Source organism: Manduca sexta, chromosome 13 (genome assembly GCF_014839805.1).
Source record: "Manduca sexta isolate Smith_Timp_Sample1 chromosome 13, JHU_Msex_v1.0, whole genome shotgun sequence".
Lineage (NCBI taxonomy): Eukaryota > Metazoa > Arthropoda > Insecta > Lepidoptera > Sphingidae > Manduca > Manduca sexta.
In genome coordinates, this window is record NC_051127.1 from 13,227,800 (window position 1) to 13,247,796 (window position 19,997).

Below are 19,997 nucleotides of genomic sequence, written 5' to 3' on the forward strand. Positions count from 1 at the left end.
CTTTTAACAATAATCATAATCCAAAGCACAATAAATTGCCACAAATTCAATAAACTTATAACTTTGAACACATAGATTTTATTATAGTTATTTTAAATATAATTCCTATTTAAATAGATGGTAATTAAAGGTTTCAATCCATTTTGGAATGAAAGTATAAACATTAGTTAAAACAATCAATTTGATTGGTGACTAGAAATTAAGCTTGTTACAATTGGACAGTACAAGTAGTTATTCCATTGTAATAGTATTGTTGTGTTTTTAATAGTTTGGATTTGTTTTATTATGTATACAACATACATTTTGTGTACAATCTCAAGACAATGTATAGGTTCAAGCGTTAGGGAAGTGTTTGAATTTAAGAAGTTTATATTTATTTGTTTAATTCTTCTGTAGTACTAAGGTAATGCTTTTAATTAGGCTTCTATATGTTTGGTGCTTTTAACTAAAGTGTTTTCGATGGGATAAATTAGTATGTTTCTCTAAAGCATTATTACAATAATTATTGAGAGTCTATAAGATTCTATAATTGAGCTAGGCATTTATTATGCCATTTCTGCCAACTTGTGTGATATTTTACCCTAAGTATAATTTTTAGGCAATGTATGTGCTGCTACAGAGATGTGAAGAACTTTGAAAGATTTTATTTAGTTGTGCAAAGCATACTGTGTTTGTCCGTGTGCCAGCTGAAACAACTTAAAGATGATATTATTGAGGCTGCTAAAACGCCTGCACCTGAAATTGAACCAGACAAACAAAACCTGATGACACCACACCACCTAAGAGTGAAGAGGTGAAAAACAAGGAACCTACAGAGGCAGATAATCCTCCAACATCAGAGAGAGAAAATGAGGCACCAAAAGAACCTCCAGTGGACAAGCCACTTGCAGATGATTCTGAAGCATGGCCCATGCAGCAGAAAGAGAAGCTCATGCACATTGTATCCAAAATTTTTCTTCTCAATTTCCCACTATACTTGGCTTGTAAACATTCAGCTCTCAGTCGCTAGATGACCTTCCGCACAGGAAATATCAAATTTGAGCTCATACTGTGATTTGCATGACACTGAAATACCAGCATACCTGCTTACAGTAATGTCAGTTTGTTTTGCAAACTGGGTGGTATATGTGCCATGACTTCTGTGTTTGAGCAATCAACACCAAACACATTACCTTTATCTATGGCCCATGCTATAGTGGCAGCTGTTGGTAATCTCAAGTTATGGCTGAACTTTAGGGCTGTTGCCCAACTGTTCATGCCGTTGAGGAGTAAAATATTAAAGTATATGTGCAGCTTAGAGGACAAGGATCTTCGTGTACCGGCAGTTAAATCCATGGCAGGTAAATGAATGCTATTTCCATTTCTATATATATTTATTTTGATTATCATGTTTGTCGTTCAATGATATAATTGTACTGTTATTAAAAATCAGTTGCATGTTGAAAGTTTTAATATTATCTTTAGATTTCATGTGGGGAGCTGCGAAAGAACCATTAGATGCGCCGCTCGCGTTTGACGGCGACGGTCTCGCGCTCGCCTTCAAGTACTTTAACAGTAGCACGCTTACCATGCGACTGGCTGGCGTGGCGCAGATCAACGCTCACATTGTGGCGCACAACGAACTGTGCGCCGGCGAACCGGCAGCTGACGCGGAGCTCGCGGGTCAGCAGCTCGCCACCTGGCTCACCAATAACAACATAATTGAACATCTCTTTGGACCTAATTTACATGTCGAGGTTAGTGGCCATGACACACTTTGTAATGCGTGCGATATAATGAAACTTGCTCAGGTTAGCTGGCGCGTAGCCATGCATGGACTGACAGCTGATGTTAGTAAGGACAATGAAAACCTGTTTAGAACTCAATTTGTGTATGGTACTCACCCCCATACACAAATGAGAAATACATTTGGAACTTGTTTTGTATTGGTAATAATAATTTGTTAAAAAATTACTTAAAAATACATGCTAATAAGATTATACACTAGTGTAGTTTGCCCATAAGTAGTTCTGAATAGAAATGTCTACTGTTCCATGGCTTTAGTTAGCTACCATTTCGATTCCTGCCAGATTAAGATCAGTACAATGACTTATTGTTAAAAAAATAATTTCAAATTACCTTATCCATTGACTTAGGTGATAAAACAAGCGCACATGATCCTGAAGTTCCTGGCGGTGGAGACGCGCGTGACGCCAGAACACGTGGAGCTGGTGTGGGCGGCGGCGCAGAGCTGAAGACACTGCAGCCGGCAGGTGTACGACCTGCTGCCCGGGTTCATACGCGCGCTCGCGCCCAAGCCCTGCGCGCATTTGTATAGTCTGCTGTGTTCATTACCACCAAAAGAGCATACTGAACAGGTATATGTAGTAATGGATATTGGCTTATCATTATAAACCAGTTTTCAATAAACAATTACAACAATCTCTGATTCATCCCAATCATCCCATGAGGTTTGTAACATTTAAGTTAGCATTATTCTAATTGGTTCATTTTTTTATTGACCCAAAGGCAATATTTGGGACTGTTTATTGAAATCTGTTGTCAATTAATTATCATTTAAAGAATTAATGCAAAAAAAATTGCTTAGTCAAACAACAAAATATAGGTTTATGTTCATCTAGTTCTTTGATATTTAAACACAGGCCTAAATGTGTATTTATATTTTAGAAATATAAAGTTCATTATAAGCAAATTGCTGGTCTTTCATGCTAACTCATAAAATTCAGCATTGTTGTTTGTAGTTTATTACTAGTAGTAAATTCCACATTATTTTATGATAGTTCTATATGAGTATATCTAAAGTGAATTTTGTTGATATTTTTTTTTATTTACAAATAAATTTTTGATTTGGTTTCCGTCAATAGTTTCGGCAGGGTGTTAGGTTGCTCTGTTCGACACGTACTTCGCGTCCTAACCGTACTCTGTTGTAGAGTTTGTACTTGGCGTCGGCGCTGACGCGTGCGATGTGGTCGCGCGGGGGCGGGTGCGGGGGCGGCGGGTCTCCGGGCGAGCCGCGCGCGCCGCCGCCCGCGTGCAAGCCGCCGCACCGCTCCTCCTCCGAGGCGAGCGTCAGCATGGACCAGACCAACTCTGATGATGACCCGGTCAGTCAGTCAGTCACCTCGTAGACTAACACGATTAAATTCACCGACGATTTTCATCCTCATATGTAGTACATATTTTGTGGACTTTAGTGTTAGAGGAGGTCCCTGCTTATCAGTGGCAAAGTAATACACAATTGATATTATTATATTTTGTAGAATGGTTTTTCCCATTTGACCTTTGGAGATTTTGTGAATTAAGCCACTGCTATCCTTATATCCACACACAAACCACCTAATAAAACATATTATTTATCTATTACGTGACAAAGGTAACTCTACCACCTATTGGCTTGTTTCACAAAATATTCGATATTTATTGGACTCAAATTCTCTTTAGTGTGAGGAACTAAGCACTTCTGGTGAAGAAGCTGGTCCTACTCCACGCAAACAAAGCAAACACCAACGGGAACTTACCGGTAAGAAAATGATGACATTTATTTTACTATCTTATATTAGTGTCGCACGGCTGGATGTATTATGAGGTGCTACCATAATTTTGATTAGCAAGAGACATATCGTACGTAGAGGGTCGCCTGTATTAAGCTTAGTGTCTTTTGGATAATACTGGAAACAGACCCCTTGACACTTGACTATACTATGCGACTTCACAAAACCATCTACTAGGTCATGCACTATGTGTAAAGCAGTCGCGAAACGTTAAATTTTCCGAAAAGGAACCCGACACAACATATAGGTACTAATATACATGAATGCGGTGTGGAAGTCGTTATAATGATAATTAGATTCTACACAAGTCCACATAAAACAAAGCTGAAGGGAATTGGGTTACATGGTCCTTTTTTCACTGGTGTGAAGTATGGTCAGTCAAGATCGCTTATTAGGCTTTTGCTTAAAACGATTACGGCTGACGTATTGTCATGTATAAATACTCTGTTTAGAGAGCACTAACTTCTTCTCCGTTATTGATATTATTTACCAATGTATTTTACAGCGGAACAAGAGTGGTTGCGAGAAGGCGAAGAGTTGACAAAGAAAGAATGTTCAACATTGAAGTCTTGTCAGAAGTAAGTGTGACTTTAGAAATTTAATTTACTATTACATTGATTTTGTTCTATTGTTATAAGTTACAAGATTCAAGATCGAAAGCGTTGTTATTGCATAAAAGAATTACCTAAAGTTTCGATTTATTGTTATGTAGATGGCTTTTCTGACTACTAAAAGTGGTTCGAATAGATCAGAGTAATTTCTAAAAATATGAATAAATTTTGTTGTTGATGGATGTTGCAATCCTAGAAATAAGACACTTCTGAGATTTCGAAGCTAGTGATTAAGATTTGAGGAAAATCTGTTTTCTTTAAATTCACCTTAAAATCTCTCAGGTAAGCACCTGGGAGATATTTATAAGAATTCAAAGACTTCTTTAATTAACGAAGCACATGCCATACTGTCATTTGTTAACAAAAATATATATTTTTAAACAAAATATTTAAATAAGTGACCTTGTAATATTCTCTAGGCGCAGCAAACGCGCCGGCAGCAGCGGCAGCGCGAGCAGCGGCGCCGAAGAGCTGCTGCGTCCGCGCAAGAAGAAACTATACAAGAAGCGACACAAGCCAGGCAAACCCAGGCATTTCCGTGAGTGCATGGTCCATACAACTCTTCAAACATTTATAATATTATGATTAAGTTTTTATTTATATGTAATGGATAAATACTATTTGATGTTTTGTGTATGGGCAGTTTGTAAACTTAAAAGAAAATAGTATGTATTCACGAATGTAGTATGCATAGACCGTAAACCATGTTGCCAAAGTGAAATTTTTTTTTCTTAATTATTTAAATCCTGGATGTTAATTTATGTGTCACTCAATATAAGGTTGTTTGCCCAGTAGCGACCCAGTTGAAGGCTGCGGATCTCGCGGAGTCAGTATCAGAAGTGGAAGAGGAGTCCTCCCGGGAGTGACACCGCTCACTGTCAATTATTGTGCGACAATGTCGATGCCAGGTTAGTCACACGGGCCATTAGTTCTATCTCATCAGCCTACAACTGTCCACTGCTGAACATAGGCCTCCCCTAAAGCGTGCCACGGTGCTCGTTGCTTTAGTTTTTATCACAATAAATGTTAGTAAAGACAAATCGATATTATTTTTACGAATCCTTTTTGCCAGCAATACTGTTCACTAGCGCCACTATTATATACTCGTTATTCCATATAACGTGTTACGGCCTTTGTTGTTTACTATGAATAATTTATGTGGCGTTTAACCTCTGTGTGATAACAGTTGACCGCAATCGTTGCTTTTCAAATTACTTGTCTTGATAAATTATAATCTATGTAGGCGGTTAATGGAACTGCGATTGATGGAGAGCTATAAGCGTCGCGGCGGCGAGGAGGAAGAGGGCAGCGCGTCCTCCGCACTCTCGCCCAACTCGCACCCGCACATTGCTGACCTCGATGAGGACGACTCCGCTTGCGAGGAGGAACTCGCCAGGCTCGCTCAGCAGGTAATGCATTGTCGGCGTAGGTGGAAATATTAATATATTATATAGAGGGTAAATTATTTAAATGGTCATAAATGGCGCAATTCGAGACTATGAAGGATATCAATGAATTTACAAAGGAGTCTCGGGGCTGATTTAACGAAAACTAAAATTGCATAATTAAATTTTTGGAATATCGATATGTGATTTTGAATTTATACTTCATTTTAATAGATAAATTTTAATTTTTAAGATTTCTTTTCCGCCTTTTAGATTATTGATTGATGACGCGTCCATTATGTTGGTGTGAAATTTCGACTAATGTGTGGTAGAATAGTTCGTAAAGCATGCGATGTGGTATGTTACAGGCGCAGTGCCTGTCGGAGTATCAGACGGCGCATGCGCTAGCGTCGGCAGCGGGCGCGGCGGCAGCGGCAGCGGCAGCGGCTGCGGGCGCGCGCGCTCGCGGGTCGCGGTCAGGGTCTCCCGCGCCCGCGCCTTCGCCCCCGCCGCAGGCCACGCCCGCCACACCCTTCTGCGCCGACGACGTGTGCCGCCCCGGCAACACGCTGCTCTGGGACCTGCTGCAGGACGGCGCCATAGTTAGTACTATATTCATTGTCTTATTTTATTTCATCGTCATGACATTCGAGTGTTTAAAATAAGTTATTTTGTTTACATTTTATTATTTACATATTATTATTTTCTATACTATATAATATTTAAACGAACGATCTGCATTAATAATACAGGAGCAGCTAGGCGAAGGTTTGGCTCTGGAGGCCGAGAAGGCGCTGTGCGCTCTGCTGTGTTTCAGCACCGACAAATTTATTAGGATAAAGTTCATTGAAGGCTGCCTCGACAATCTTGCCAATCACAGGTATGTAAAATTATTTGTTGTTATGGTATTTTTAGGGCTACGTTCTTGAACGATTACTAAAAAAATATATTTCACAGATCTGTTGCAGTTTCACTCCGGTTACTGCCGAAGTTATTTTCTTCCTTCCAACAACTTCGAGGAATGGATATGCATCAGGTAAAATAAAATCAAATCATATTATGATTTGACTACACGTGTATATGGGTCCCCCGAGCCGGACATAGAAAAAAGGCCGTGTATCCACATACAGTAATGTGCATGTTGGGGCAGGTGGTGATGTGGGCGGAGCGCGAGCGCGGCATGATGCGCCTGTTCCTGGAGGATCTGCGCCACTACACGCAGCAGCCGCGCGCCACCGCCGACGCCGCGCACTACGCGCACATCACCGAGCTCACCGTGCGCCTGCACTTCCTCACTGCCATATTCTCACCGGTCGGATCGCCGCAGCACTTCCGGTATATTCTAATTTAAAATACTGTACGAAGTGTATAAAAAAAGATGCTTGTTACTGACACTGCTTTACTGTTACGAGTTATACAAGCGCGATAGTGTCTGGACGCCAACTAACTTATGTAATAAATAATACGTAATACACAAGTAAATTGGAATTTTTTGGTTTTAACAGGTAACAATGTTCAGAAGAATAAATTATGATTAAGAGTAAATAATTATAACCTTTACTAATATGCAAAATACAAGGGTAGTTATAAATTGTGCGCAGGTATAAGAGCAAGAACAGGCGTAGGAACATAATATGCACTGACTAATATTTTAACTAGTAGCAAACCTTTTGCTATATGTTTCATAGGTACTGAAGCCATGCACGCTATATTAACATTGGTAACAGCATTATTCCGGTGTGCAGTTTAACAGTGGAGCAAGTGGAGGAGCTGTGGCAGTGCCTGGTGGTGCGCGGCAGCAGCGAGTGCGCCGACTGTCTGTACTCGTGGCTGCTCTCGCACACCAAGTCGCCCGACCAGCACGCGCTCGGACTGGACGCGCTCAGGTTCCTCTACGTGGAGAAGATGCCCACGCTCGACCCGGAGGTAAGTTCATCACCAAACTGTTGTCTTACAAACAATCGTTTTGCCATTATTTTTTCAAGTGATACATGAAATTAACTAAACAACATTATCTCTTCAGCTTTGTGGTAGAGTTGTTGCACCCATTGTGCACGATTGTGAATGAGGTCGATTTATTTTGTAAAATTAATAGTTTACTAAAATGTGTTTTTTTTTTCTACAGACAATAAGCATAATGGGCCTAAGCCTGTACCAGCAGCTGTGTAACCTGGCGCGCATGGCGCTGGGCACGGGCGACTCGCGCGACTCCTCGCACCCGCACACGCTCGCCATGGACCATCTGTGGAAGATAGCACTGCGGGCCAACAACACCGGTAAGCGTCGACGATTATTTACATTTCTGAATTTATCTGATATATTTCTTGTTAACAAAGTGTGTTGTGTTTATGGTTACTTTTATATGAATTTAGTACTAATTAGTAAGCTTAGTGAGCTGTAAATGTTAGATTCATTTAAATTGATTTTATTCCGTACAATTAATTCATTTCAATCCTTAATATTTTTCATGCATTCTCACATGCTACTTTTTTGGCACAGATGTATCCATGGGCGCAATTCAGTACCTGAACAGTTACTACATGGGACAACAGTTGCAGCAGGAAGACGACTTTGTGGCGAAATGCATGTTCCACTTGTCTTCTGCTGCTGAAAGGCTCATTTCCAAGAAACAGGAGACTGATAGCGCCTCGCCGTCTCAAACTCCTGCTGACAATGAGAAGGAAGAGAAGAAAATCGACAAACAGAATATATATGAGCATATGACAGAGGAAGCAGCGTTGCAGTGTATACAGAGGGCATTGTTGTTACTCAAAACTCATTTAGATACTTTCAAACGGCGGTAACTATTTGATAATTTATATGGCATTAATTATGTACTAATAAAATACTATGATACTCGTACTACTAATATGAATATTCGTTCTATTACTAAGTAGCATATTATCTATTATAAGTTTGAAATAAGTTGGGTAGATTGAGTGGTGGTATGTGTTGCGCGTTGCAGATACGCGTACCACTTGCGTCGCTGGGCGCTGGCGGAGTCGGGCGCGTGGCAGGGCGCGGGCGGCGCGGGGTGCGTGCGCGTGACGCTGCAGCCGGCCGGCGCGGGCCCGCGCGCGCTGCTCGCGCTGCACCACCACGACTACGTCGCGCATCTGCGCGCGCACGTGCACGTCTGGTGGGAGACGCAGGTACCCCGTGCCGACGTCATGCAGCAAACTATTTTTTTTAGCGGTCGTTGAAAAATGTATTTTAATAAATCTATTATATGGCAGTTAATTAATTAAAAACACTACAATCTCATCAAGTTTAATTGATTCATACTTCGTAAAAATAATTTTGTTCTACAACTTATCCTGCCAACAGATACAGGGAGAAGAAGGCGTCACAGCATTATCCACAGATGGCCCGCTGCGAATGATAACACAGGGACAAGAGCTGACCGTTGATTACGACGAGAGAACACTGTATGATATGGGGTTTAAAGATAATCAGGTAATTTTTAATCTCTTAATTTAGAGTATAATAAAATATTTTAATAAAGCAGGTCTAAAATCTCATGTTACATAATATTACCTCATCTTATTGAAATGACAATACCTTTACTTTGCCTTCCGTTCCTAGTTGGTGTTCGTTTCTGTGGGCGTGGGTGGTCGTGGCGCTTGGGCGGAGTGGCCATCGGCCCAGCCCGCGCCGTCAAGAGCTCGTCTGCCAACACTTCTGCTTCTTGACCCAACATATTTTCACCACCTGTTTACCCTCATGCAAGCTCTTGGACAGATGAAAGAGCCGGGGCCTAATGGGGTGAGTGTTCCGTTATTTATTATTATGCGATTAAAGTGCATTTTAACTGATAATCTTGTTTAGACAATTCAGTTTTGGTAAACATAATATCTAGCCGATGTAAAAATCAAATAAAAAATATGCATGTACAGTAAGAAAACTTATCGATAAATATTCATTAAAATTATTTTTATCTAATTTTTTAGGAGCTGGTAGCGCACACAAAAGCGCAACTGCTGTCACGTCGAGTTTGGGATATATTACAAGCGGTCCCTCTCAACCCTACGCTGTTGGAAGCCTTCCAAAACCCGATAGAGAGCAAATTACCAGAATTAATCGACCCTAATAGCCCTCAAAAACTCATGTATTCACTACACATTATCGATAAGCTGAGCTCGAACAACACTACTCCAACCGTCAAAGAGACCACAGTTACAGAGAAAACAGAGGACGAGAAAGCCAGTGTAGAGACGTGGAACGATCTGTTTATAAAGAAGGGTGGACTAAGACTGTTATATGATATAATGATGTCAGGTAAGTTGGTTTATGCATTAATATATCGATATTGGCATAATATGTTTTTTTTTTCGATTAGTCAGTTTTGTTTAGATCAGCTATATTTTTTTCCATCTGAAAGTATTAAATGATATTTGGATGAAACTATTAACAAATTAGAAATTGATTTGTGTTTTATAATAATTACATGTCTACTTTAGGCGTCTTGCAAAAAAGCGACGATAGCGAATGGCGGCAAGATTGTCTTGCCTTGCTACTGCAGCTCTTGTGCCGTATTGGAACGTTACCGACTTCCGATCCTGCGCAAACACCTAAATTACACCCGGTAAGTATTAATAAGTGTTTTTGAATAGTAAGTAGCCTAATTATGTATGCATAACATTTTGACTGTCGACGAGTTTATCGACAAAAGATTAATATGAAAGTGACAAATTACTTGTGAAAGAATATTTTTTCAAAAATATTTACGCATATTATTTGAATGAAGTTTAAAATGAATTATGTTATAATTTCTTTTCTGATTTTTAGGCGTTGTTATCTCTTATGAGTGCAGAGGAGACAACGGAGAGGTTAATATCGATACTGTGCGAGGCCGCCACTCTTAAGGAACCAGCTACTTATAAAACTGGATTTTGGGGTCGAGCTCAGGTATTGTACTTAATTTGGATGTTATTTTCTAGACTTTTTAGCACTGTCTAGCAATCTTTAAGTCACAGTTTTGGTAAAAAAAGTAAATTCCTTTCACATTTCGTTACTGATATTCATAAAAAAGTACAGAGAAAATAAACTCGTGAAACAATCTTCGCAAATATGTGTTTTTGTAGTGAATTTGAATACTATATATTTTATGTATGTGTTCAGGTGGTGCAGCACGCGATGCGCATGTGCGTGTGGTGGGCGCGTGGCGGCGGCGACGCGCCCGCTCTCGCCTGGGCGCTGCGACGAGCCGCACCTAGGCTGCTGCTAGACGATAATGATCCCGCCGTTAGTATGCTTTGTTTATGTAATATTTACTCGTATATTAATTACTATATTCCCAGTATTTTAATAGACATAAAGTTACGTAGCTTTTGCACGTTCTACGTGAATACGTACGTTACAGAATTGTAACCTAAGAGTTCTTGTCAAGACAAAAATAACTGTAAAGCCTATTTATTATCGTTTAGCAAGTCAAATAGGTTGGAAATATGATTATAAAAAAAGTAATGTCGGCTACGAACTTAAGTACCCCATGTTAATAGTGCGTGTAGTTTGAATGTTGTTTGTGCGTGCAGGTGCGTCGCGAGGCGGGCAGCGCGCTGTACCGGCTGTGCGCGGGCGGCGAGGTGTGCGTGCTGGCGCCGCTGCTGCAGCTGCTGCTGGAACAGCTGCCGCGCGCCGCCGACATGCGCCCGCACCCCGCCCTACACACCCACCACCCGCACCACCCGCACCATCATCAAGAGGTACCGTTACCTTACACCACATCGACATTCCATATATGAATTCTCATATGTATAGTACGCGTATTGTGTACACTGTACTTATAGCCTAGTCTCTATGATATTTTCTAGATTGTACACCATCACGCGGAAGAAGGGAAAGAGCCCTACGGTCCAGCGTGTCGCGATTACTTCTGGCTCGTTTGCAGGCTTATTGACGGTCTGCCTGAAGAGTTTTTCAAAGGTATAGTGATTGCTCTACCTCAGATATATATTTGTCGTTATTAATGTTTCAATTGCAGGAAAAAAACAATTATATGTAAAGTAGCTAACTTTCAATGAACAAAATTAATCTACTTTGATCATGTTGGAATTCGTCAATATTATCTGATGATTTATAAATTTGTTCAAAGAGGGCGCTACGTCCGAAGACAGCGGCGCGCCCGATCTCAACGAGCTTTGCGAGCAAATTCGCGTCTCACTAGAGAAGAGGAAATTATCGAGAAGAGAACTGAACCTTGTACTCCAGATGACGGGCTGTACGGGCAACTTAGCTTGTTAACTCATCTACTGAAACACCCGCTTAGATTCAAGACCTCTGAACAAGGCACCAGGACTTTGGAGATGGTATGCACGTGATTGTAATTATTCTATTATTTTTTAAATAGAATGCATTGTAGAAGGCGACATTTTCTTACTGAACACGTCCCTTCATACCTACAATACTTTACGTAGATTTCATTGTAAATTGTCCCTGCTTTAAAACAAATAAAGAAAAATATGAAATAAATAAAACCCAATTCCTACGTCGGATGAATCGCGTGCTTAAGATAAGCTAATACGAGGAATTTGCCTCTTGATCCTATTCGAAGGTGTTCGGTTTCCTGTTCGACGTGCCCAACCCCGACAACCGCAACCTGCCCAAGTGCAAGTCGCAGAAGTCGCGCGCGGCCGCGTACGACCTGCTCGTGGAGCTCGTGCGCGGCGCCCCCGACAACTACATGGTGCTGCACCACAAGCTCATGGAGCATCACAAGCCAGGTGCTGCTCCCTTGTTATATAATCTGTGAATTATTTTCTTAACTTGCAATGTCCATTAAAATAGAACAACGGCAATAAGTGTCTACTGCATGTGTAAATTCAGACACGTTTGAATACGACGTTGTGCCACTGCGGTGACCATTTTTTACGGTTGTTAGATCGTAACTATGAAATACTTACGTTGGCAGGTCCGTCATGCTCGTACCCGTGGGACTACTGGCCGGCGGAGGAGTCGCGGTCGGAGTGCGGGTTCGCGGGGCTGACGAACCTGGGCGCCACGTGCTACATGGCGTCGTGCATGCAGCACCTGTACATGATGCCGCAGGCGCGTGCCGCGGTGTTGCGCGCTGATCCGCAACACAGCCGACACGCGCCTACGCTCAATGAGATGCAACGCATGTTCGCATACCTCATGGTATGTATTATGTGATGATTATGACAAAAAGCTATCAACATCTAGCTGAAATGACGTAGAGTCAAATTAGTAAAAAAGTGTGCAGTCCTTCCGTTAATAGTTTCCGAATTACTCGATATAGTTTCTCGGCTAGGCGGACGAATGGGTACGTTCTTTTGTTCCGTGAGTCTACATATGAAAATCCGATTTATGATTGATAGGTTGAGTAAAGAGGCTTTAGTAGAATTATTTTCTTATCTATGCTATTATATAAAGCTGAAGAGTTTGTTTGTTTGTTTGAACGCGCTAATCTCAGGAACTACCGGTCCAAATCGAAAATTTCTTTTTGCGTTGGATAGCCCTTTGTTCGTGGAGTGCTATAGGCTATATATCATCACGCTATACCCAATAGGAGCGGAGCAGTAATGGCTCATCTTAGGAAATACCGGTCCAAACTGAAAAAATCTTTTTGCGTTGGATAGCCCTTTGTTCGTGGAGTGCTATAGGCTATATATCATCACGCTATACCCAATAGGAGCGGAGCAGGAATGGCTCATCTCAGGAAATACCGGTCCAAACTGAAAAATTCTTTTTGCGTTGGATAGCTCTTTGTTCGTGGAGTGCTATAGGCTATATATCATCACGCTATACCCAATAGGAGCGGAGCAGTAATGGCTTATCTCAGGAACTACCGGTCCAAACTGAAAAATTCTTTTTGCGTTGGATAGCCCTTTATTCCTGGAGTACTATAGGCTATATATCATCACGCTATACCCAATAGGAGCGGAGCAGTAATGGCTAATCTCAGGAACTACCGGTCCAAACTGAAAAATCTTTTTGCGTTGGATAGCCCTTTGTTCCTGGAGTGCTATAGGCTATATATCATCACGCTATGACCAATAGGAGCGGAGCAGTTATGAAACATGTTGCAAAAACAGAGAAAATTATTAATTTTGAGAGTTTCCGTTGCCTGCGCTGCGTAAACGGTTAAAGTTATGCAACAATGATGTATGACGGGATTGTTCCTCTTAAAAAGTTCTAAAAAATATATTATAAAACAAAGTCCCCCGCTGCATCTGTCTGACTGAACGTGTTAAAGTCAAAAACTACCCAACGTATTAAGATGAAATTTGATATGGAGATAGTTTGAGACCCTGGGAAGAACATAGGCTCCCGGGAAACTACTACTTTTATAACGGAAAACTTTAGCCTGAAAAACTTTATAACGCGGGCGGAGCCGCGGGCAAAAGCTATAGAAAGATAAAATGTTAACATGTTATATGCAACAAAAAAATAATTATTGATTTTGTAGGAGAGTGAGCGCAAAGCGTACAACCCTCGCAGCTTCTGCAAAGTCTACCAGATGGATCACCAGCCGCTGAATACTGGTGAACAGAAGGACATGGCGGAGTTCTTCATAGACCTCGTGTCCAAGCTGGAGGAAATGACGCCCGAACTCAAGAAGCTGGTCAAGACGCTGTTCTGTGGAGTGCTTAGTAACAACGTCGTGTCTTTGGTAAGGACCGTGCTGATTGATAGCTCTGATAATAAGGATATAGATCTTTTTAAATTGACCACGCATTAAATGTTTTAAATATCAAGAAGAAAGACAACTTTTTGTCATGACCGTTTTTGTTAACGATATTTTTTTACACAAATGTAATACCGCGGCAACTCTTGGCATTTTAATACAACAGGAACTCAAAACAAGCAAACATTTACTCTATTGTTATCGAGTGTATCGATGTCATCAGGACTGTCCGCACGTGTCGCGCACGCTGGAGGAGTTCTACACGGTGCGCTGCCAGGTGGCGGACATGCGCAACCTGCACCAGAGCCTCGACGAGGTGACGGTGAAGGACACGCTGGAGGGCGATAACTGCTACACGTGCAGCCAGTGCGCCGCCAAGGTGCGCGCGGAGAAACGGTACGCGCCACCCACGGGGATACACCAGCCTTGTTGCATACAGGGGCCTTATTCTCTATCCCGCACGTTATTTTAACAGTGCGTAACAAGCACGTAACACAACGCATCATGTTTAGGACCATAGAAATTTGGCTTACAGAATACCATTTCACGCACATTTCTCGAAGATAACATAACACGGCCGCGTTAAGCGTTTACATTATGATACAGAATAAGGGCCCAGATGTCTGTAAAGGAGACTCGTTGCATTGTTTTTTTTAAATCCTGTAATTTGACTTTATCGATTTTCTTAAAAACTAAACTAAATGTTATTGTCGCCATAATTTAAAATTGTGCATACACGTTTAAATTGACAATAACAATAAAATATCAAAAAATATATTGCTTTGTGTCATAAAATTTTACGACGAATCAAGAAACCCCTTCGTTTTTTAGTCAGTTAAAAATGAATAACTGCAATTATAATAGAAAAAAGGACATAATTCACAAACTATGGTATTCCAGGGCGTGCTTCAAGAAGTTACCTCGCATACTTTGCTTCAACACCATGCGATACACCTTCAACATGCTCACGATGCTCAAGGAGAAAGTGAACACGCATTTCTCGTTCCCGATGCGGCTCGACATGTCTGGATACGTTGAGAAACATCTCATGCCCGCGCAATATCAAGGTACCTTCGATATAAATCTATTTACTTTCTAATAAACATAGAAACAATATTAAATATAATTAGTATAACAATATGTTGTGTTAACCCTAAAGTCGATCTGTTATACTAGCTTAAGCTCATGCCTATGCATGTCAAATATAGTATAAGGGTTTCGCAATAAAAAGCGAATTTTTAGACGCCATAGATAATCAAAAATATATTTTAGAGGAGAAAAAAAAGATGTCTGAAACGAACAAAGAAGAGGAGGGCAGCCCTAGCGCCGACAGCGAAGACAATCCAGAGGCTGAAGAGCATTATGAGTAAGTACACATACAACTTTATATTAGTTTACGGCACGAAGGATGACACCTATACCCCGAAGGCTTTTGCGCCTGTTCCTAAACACATTGTTTTTTTTTATAACTTAAATATAATGATGTATGAGGTTAGGGTGTGTATGCCCAAAAATACAGTCGAATTGAGAACCTCCTACTTTTTTGAAATCGGTTAAAAATAATTATGTTCTCGACAATGTTAAACGTAAGAACTGGTATTTGTACTATAAGTACAAATACTCGTACTTACGAATCGAACATTTGACACCAATCTCACTATAATTAACATTAAATTACTTGAAAATTGTATTAACGTATGCATCATCCCCTAGATACGAGTTGATAGGCGTGACAGTACACACGGGCACGGCGGACGGCGGACACTATTACTCGTTCATACGCGACCGCGAGCACGAGCACCACGACCGCTGGCTGCTGTTCAATGACGCTGAAGTGAAGACCTTCGACCCGGCGCACCTCGCCGCCGAATGTTTTGGGGGCGAGATGACTGTGAGTATTACATAATGATGTCCCACCAATGATGCATATTTTTTTAAATTGAAGTAACATTGGGATTTAATGTGACTAAGAAATAATAAAGTAGGATATATAATAGGCTACGACGTATCTATTTTAGAAATATTAGTATTTAGGTTGTTGTATATCTCGTATTTTTCATGGATTAGTTGTGAGATTTGGGCCATTTTTTAAATTAATCGAATTTATTATTCGTCTCGTGTTTAATCCGTCCCATTTTGTGTATTTGTATAGAGTAAAACGTACGACTCGGTGACGGACAAGTTCATGGACTTCTCGTTCGAGAAGACGAACAGCGCGTACATGTTATTTTACGAGCTCAGCCCGCCGCGAGCGCAGCGCGACTCCGACAGCGGACAGCAGGAGGAAGCGCAGGTAACTTAATGATATTTTTACACATATACACGTCACACCTTTATCTGCGAAGGGGTAGGCAGAGATGCAAACTTGGTACTCACTTTTTGCCATGTGTGTTCACCATAACGGGCACAAATTCCTGAGCCCGGATGATACCGAACAGAAACAACTAATATCACCTTGCCCTACCTGGAACCTCAGAGTGATGTCTTACTGCGCACTCAATACAACTATGTTATCGAGGCAGTCAATTTTGTTAAACCAACATTATATTGTTCATTTTACTTCTTACTTATATTATAAGTAAGAATTTGTTAGAAGTAAACGCAGAAACAGTTGAACAGATTTGGACGAAATTTGGCAATTGGTAATAACATGATGGATTAACATTTTCTCCCATGGAAAATAATGTTATTTTTTCTCAGAATTTTAAATACAAGGCGATGGCTTCGTATGCTATAAATCGCTACAGTATTTTAGGTGTTTGTTGCGGGAAAGTCTTTTTTAACGTGGGCGAAACCGCAAGTAACACCTAATTTTATACTAAAGTTTAAAGAAAACAATTAAGTCCTTATGCATCTTCTTCATATTGTTTTAAACCTGCTATCATAATGTATCTCAGGTTCTTATTTATTTTGTCAAAATCTCCAATGTTATTTAAATTACTTTACATACAGTAAGGCTGCTTAGTGATGACTGGTTTGAAGTTAGCGATAAGTAGAGATATAGTTTTTTGTTGAGATTAATGGTAAGTGTTGAAATATATTTTCATTGTATTTTACTTCAGGCTGGCCAAGTCAATAAACACATTATAGTTATTTGTATTTATCGCCAGTCGTCCACGGCTGAAGAAAGCAGCCAAGCGTCATCGGTGGAGCGACGCAGTAGCGACACGGCGCCCGCTATCACCTTGCCGCCCGATCTGTTGAAGTGGATATGGGACGACAACATGCAGTTCTTGCACGATAAGAATATTTTCCAGCACGCGTATTTCACGTACGTAACTCGTAATATAATAATATCAGCGCTGTGTTGTATACTGTCCCACTATTGGGCACGGCCCTCCTCTATACTACTGAGAGGGATTAGGCCTTAGTCCACCACGCTGGCCTAGTGCGGATTGGTAGACTTCATACACCCTCGAAAATTCCTATAGAGAATTTCTAAGGTATGCAGGTTTCCTCACGATGTTTACCTTCACCGTTAAAACTAGCGATAATTCACAAGGAATACCCACGTAATTTTTTAGAAAAGTCAGAGATGTGTGCCCTTGGGATTTGAACCTGTGGACATTCGTCTCGGCAGTCGGTTCCACAACCAACTAGGCTATCGCCGCTTTTTTTAACTCGTAATATATCTACTCGTAATATACAGGTATTCTTTAATGTTACTTACTATATCTGTATGATGCAATTAGTTGAATTTGACAACAAATTTATAATGAGATTAATCTCGGCTTGTCTGAAAGTGCCTTAGTGTCGGAAAATCGATTATACAGTTCAGCGGATGGATCCGTACAATGCGGGAAGCGATAGGTCGTTGGATGTTATATTAATGCAATGAATATTAATCATTGGCAGGTTCATGGGGCAGATGTGCAGCTCAGTGCCGCAGTCGCTGCTGACGCTACGTCCGGAAATCACGGAGATTGCTGCTCGTCTATCAACGTCATTTTTCATTGAGACATTCATACATGCTAAGGAGAAGGTAATGTTTTTTTAATTTGTCTGATTTTGAAACAAATTTCTAGTAAAGAAAGCCTCAAATACGACTGTGGATAATATCATAACATAACATTATTCTATAAATTTTATTTTGTAGGGTAGGCAGAAAAATCTAATCATGCCTCAAATATTGTCTGACAATCTTCCTTTCAACATACTTACGGTCACATGCTATATATATGACTTCCTTTACAGCCAACAATGGTGTCTTGGGTGGAGTTGGTCACGAAGCAGTTTAATGCATCGGCAGCCGCGTCCGAGTGGTTTTTAGGTCACATGGCCGATGACACATGGTGGCCTATGCAAGTAAGTAAAATCATAGTAATTTTTTTTTACGAACACGGCTATGTAACCCCGCCGCACCTGATGGTAAGTGTAGTGGTGTCTAATAGAATGTCGACTGACGAGAGATAATTACCGCTCGACAGTCGACACAATTATATCGGCCTGTTGGAACCGGATATATACTGGCTGATCCCGGAACGCGGCAAACTTACGTTGGCCACTATGACGAGTTTTAACACATTCTGTTAGGTGGTCGCTATCCGGACGGATATAAAATATATCCTGCCACCAGAATTTTGACATTTTGACAGTGAAATGTAATCAATTGTTCTTTGTTACAGGTTTTAATAAAATGTCCGAATCAGATGGTCCGGCAAATGTTTCAAAGGCTCTGTATGCATGTGATACAGAGATTGAGGTAACTTTAATGTTTTGTAACTGAATATTCGTCTTTATGTTCATTATGTTAAATTCGATATTTTTTCCAGGTCTAGTCATTGTGCCTTATACCTGCAGGGTATGGAGGAAGGCGAAGATAATAGCAAGTTGGGCGAGGCGAGTTGTGTTACTAGGTTTATAAGAATGTTGTTGTCTTTGGTAAGCATTTTTAGTAATTTTATTTTGTAAATTGATTGTTTTTTTCAGATACTGTATTGGAATTAAATTACTCTAATTTCACAGTACTGAAGTTAATGACTGACATTGTTGTTAATAAATAATAATGTGTACTTTTCTAATGATTTTACTAATGGTTGGTAATATATTTCTCTTCTCAGATGGAGAATGGAGCGCGATCGCACTTACGGCATCTAACGGAATACTTCAGTCTATTGTACGAATTTAGTAAAATGGGAGAGGAGGAGGGCAAGTTCATGTTGCGAATCAACGCCATCAGCACCATGGTCAATTTCTATTTAGGACAAAATGGATCGACAGTGAGTCAAGAGTATTTTCGCTTTATATCGTTAGCATATAGTAAATATATTTGAATTGAAAACTTGCGTCTCAATATTTTAATTATTGACCCTTGTTTCTGCTTTAAATAATACGTGAATCGCTGACTGCTTTTTAAATTTCCCTCGTTTTCTTTCGATTTTTATTAGCAACAAAAACTTAACACAATACTACTTGGTTATCGCCAGTGTGACTCGCCAACCGAGGACGCAACTGCGAGTGGCGGAAGTGGCGGAGGTAGCGGGGAGGGAGCGGCGGTAGTGGCGCGAGTGGCGGCAGCGGCAGCGGCAACGCGGAGAGCGGCGGCGACAAGCTGCGGCCCGGCGCGCTCGACAAGATGGTGGCGCTCGTCGGCGGACTCGTCGAGCGCTCGCGCGACGCCGCCGGACACCTCGCGCTGCACGAGCCTGACGCTCGCGCGCTACTGCATGCCAAGGTATCAAAACTCTTCCCTCTCTATCACTCTGGATCATTAGTGCTAAAAAATCGGAGGAGCTTAGTTCGCGTATATCTTCTTATTCGATTGCGAATGTTGACTGAGATTTATATAGAATTGATACAACAC

At 40.9% G+C, this 19,997-nt stretch overlaps 1 protein-coding gene across 1 annotated transcript; it reads left to right on the top strand.

Moving 5' to 3' along the window:
• Positions 1-323: 323 nt before the first annotated feature.
• LOC119189211 (ubiquitin carboxyl-terminal hydrolase puf-like) lies at positions 324-19,908 on the top strand. Its single transcript, XM_037438262.1, is given in 47 exon segments — positions 324-331; positions 587-762; positions 765-1,014; positions 1,016-1,088; positions 1,091-1,340; positions 1,465-1,736; positions 2,136-2,357; positions 2,931-3,104; positions 3,442-3,520; positions 4,057-4,129; positions 4,582-4,700; positions 4,955-5,019; positions 5,021-5,070; positions 5,406-5,571; positions 5,916-6,149; positions 6,300-6,427; positions 6,505-6,583; positions 6,698-6,882; positions 7,293-7,473; positions 7,673-7,823; positions 8,047-8,347; positions 8,513-8,699; positions 8,875-9,003; positions 9,133-9,312; positions 9,498-9,825; positions 10,008-10,132; positions 10,336-10,455; positions 10,669-10,791; positions 11,082-11,252; positions 11,361-11,472; positions 11,642-11,716; positions 11,719-11,855; positions 12,101-12,269; positions 12,458-12,684; positions 13,976-14,179; positions 14,418-14,590; positions 15,095-15,261; positions 15,467-15,560; positions 15,908-16,085; positions 16,347-16,487; positions 17,305-17,465; positions 18,050-18,176; positions 18,389-18,499; positions 18,820-18,896; positions 18,967-19,075; positions 19,255-19,413; positions 19,621-19,908. Coding segments are annotated over 47 exon segments (7,308 nt in total).
• Positions 19,909-19,997: the final 89 nt, after the last annotated feature.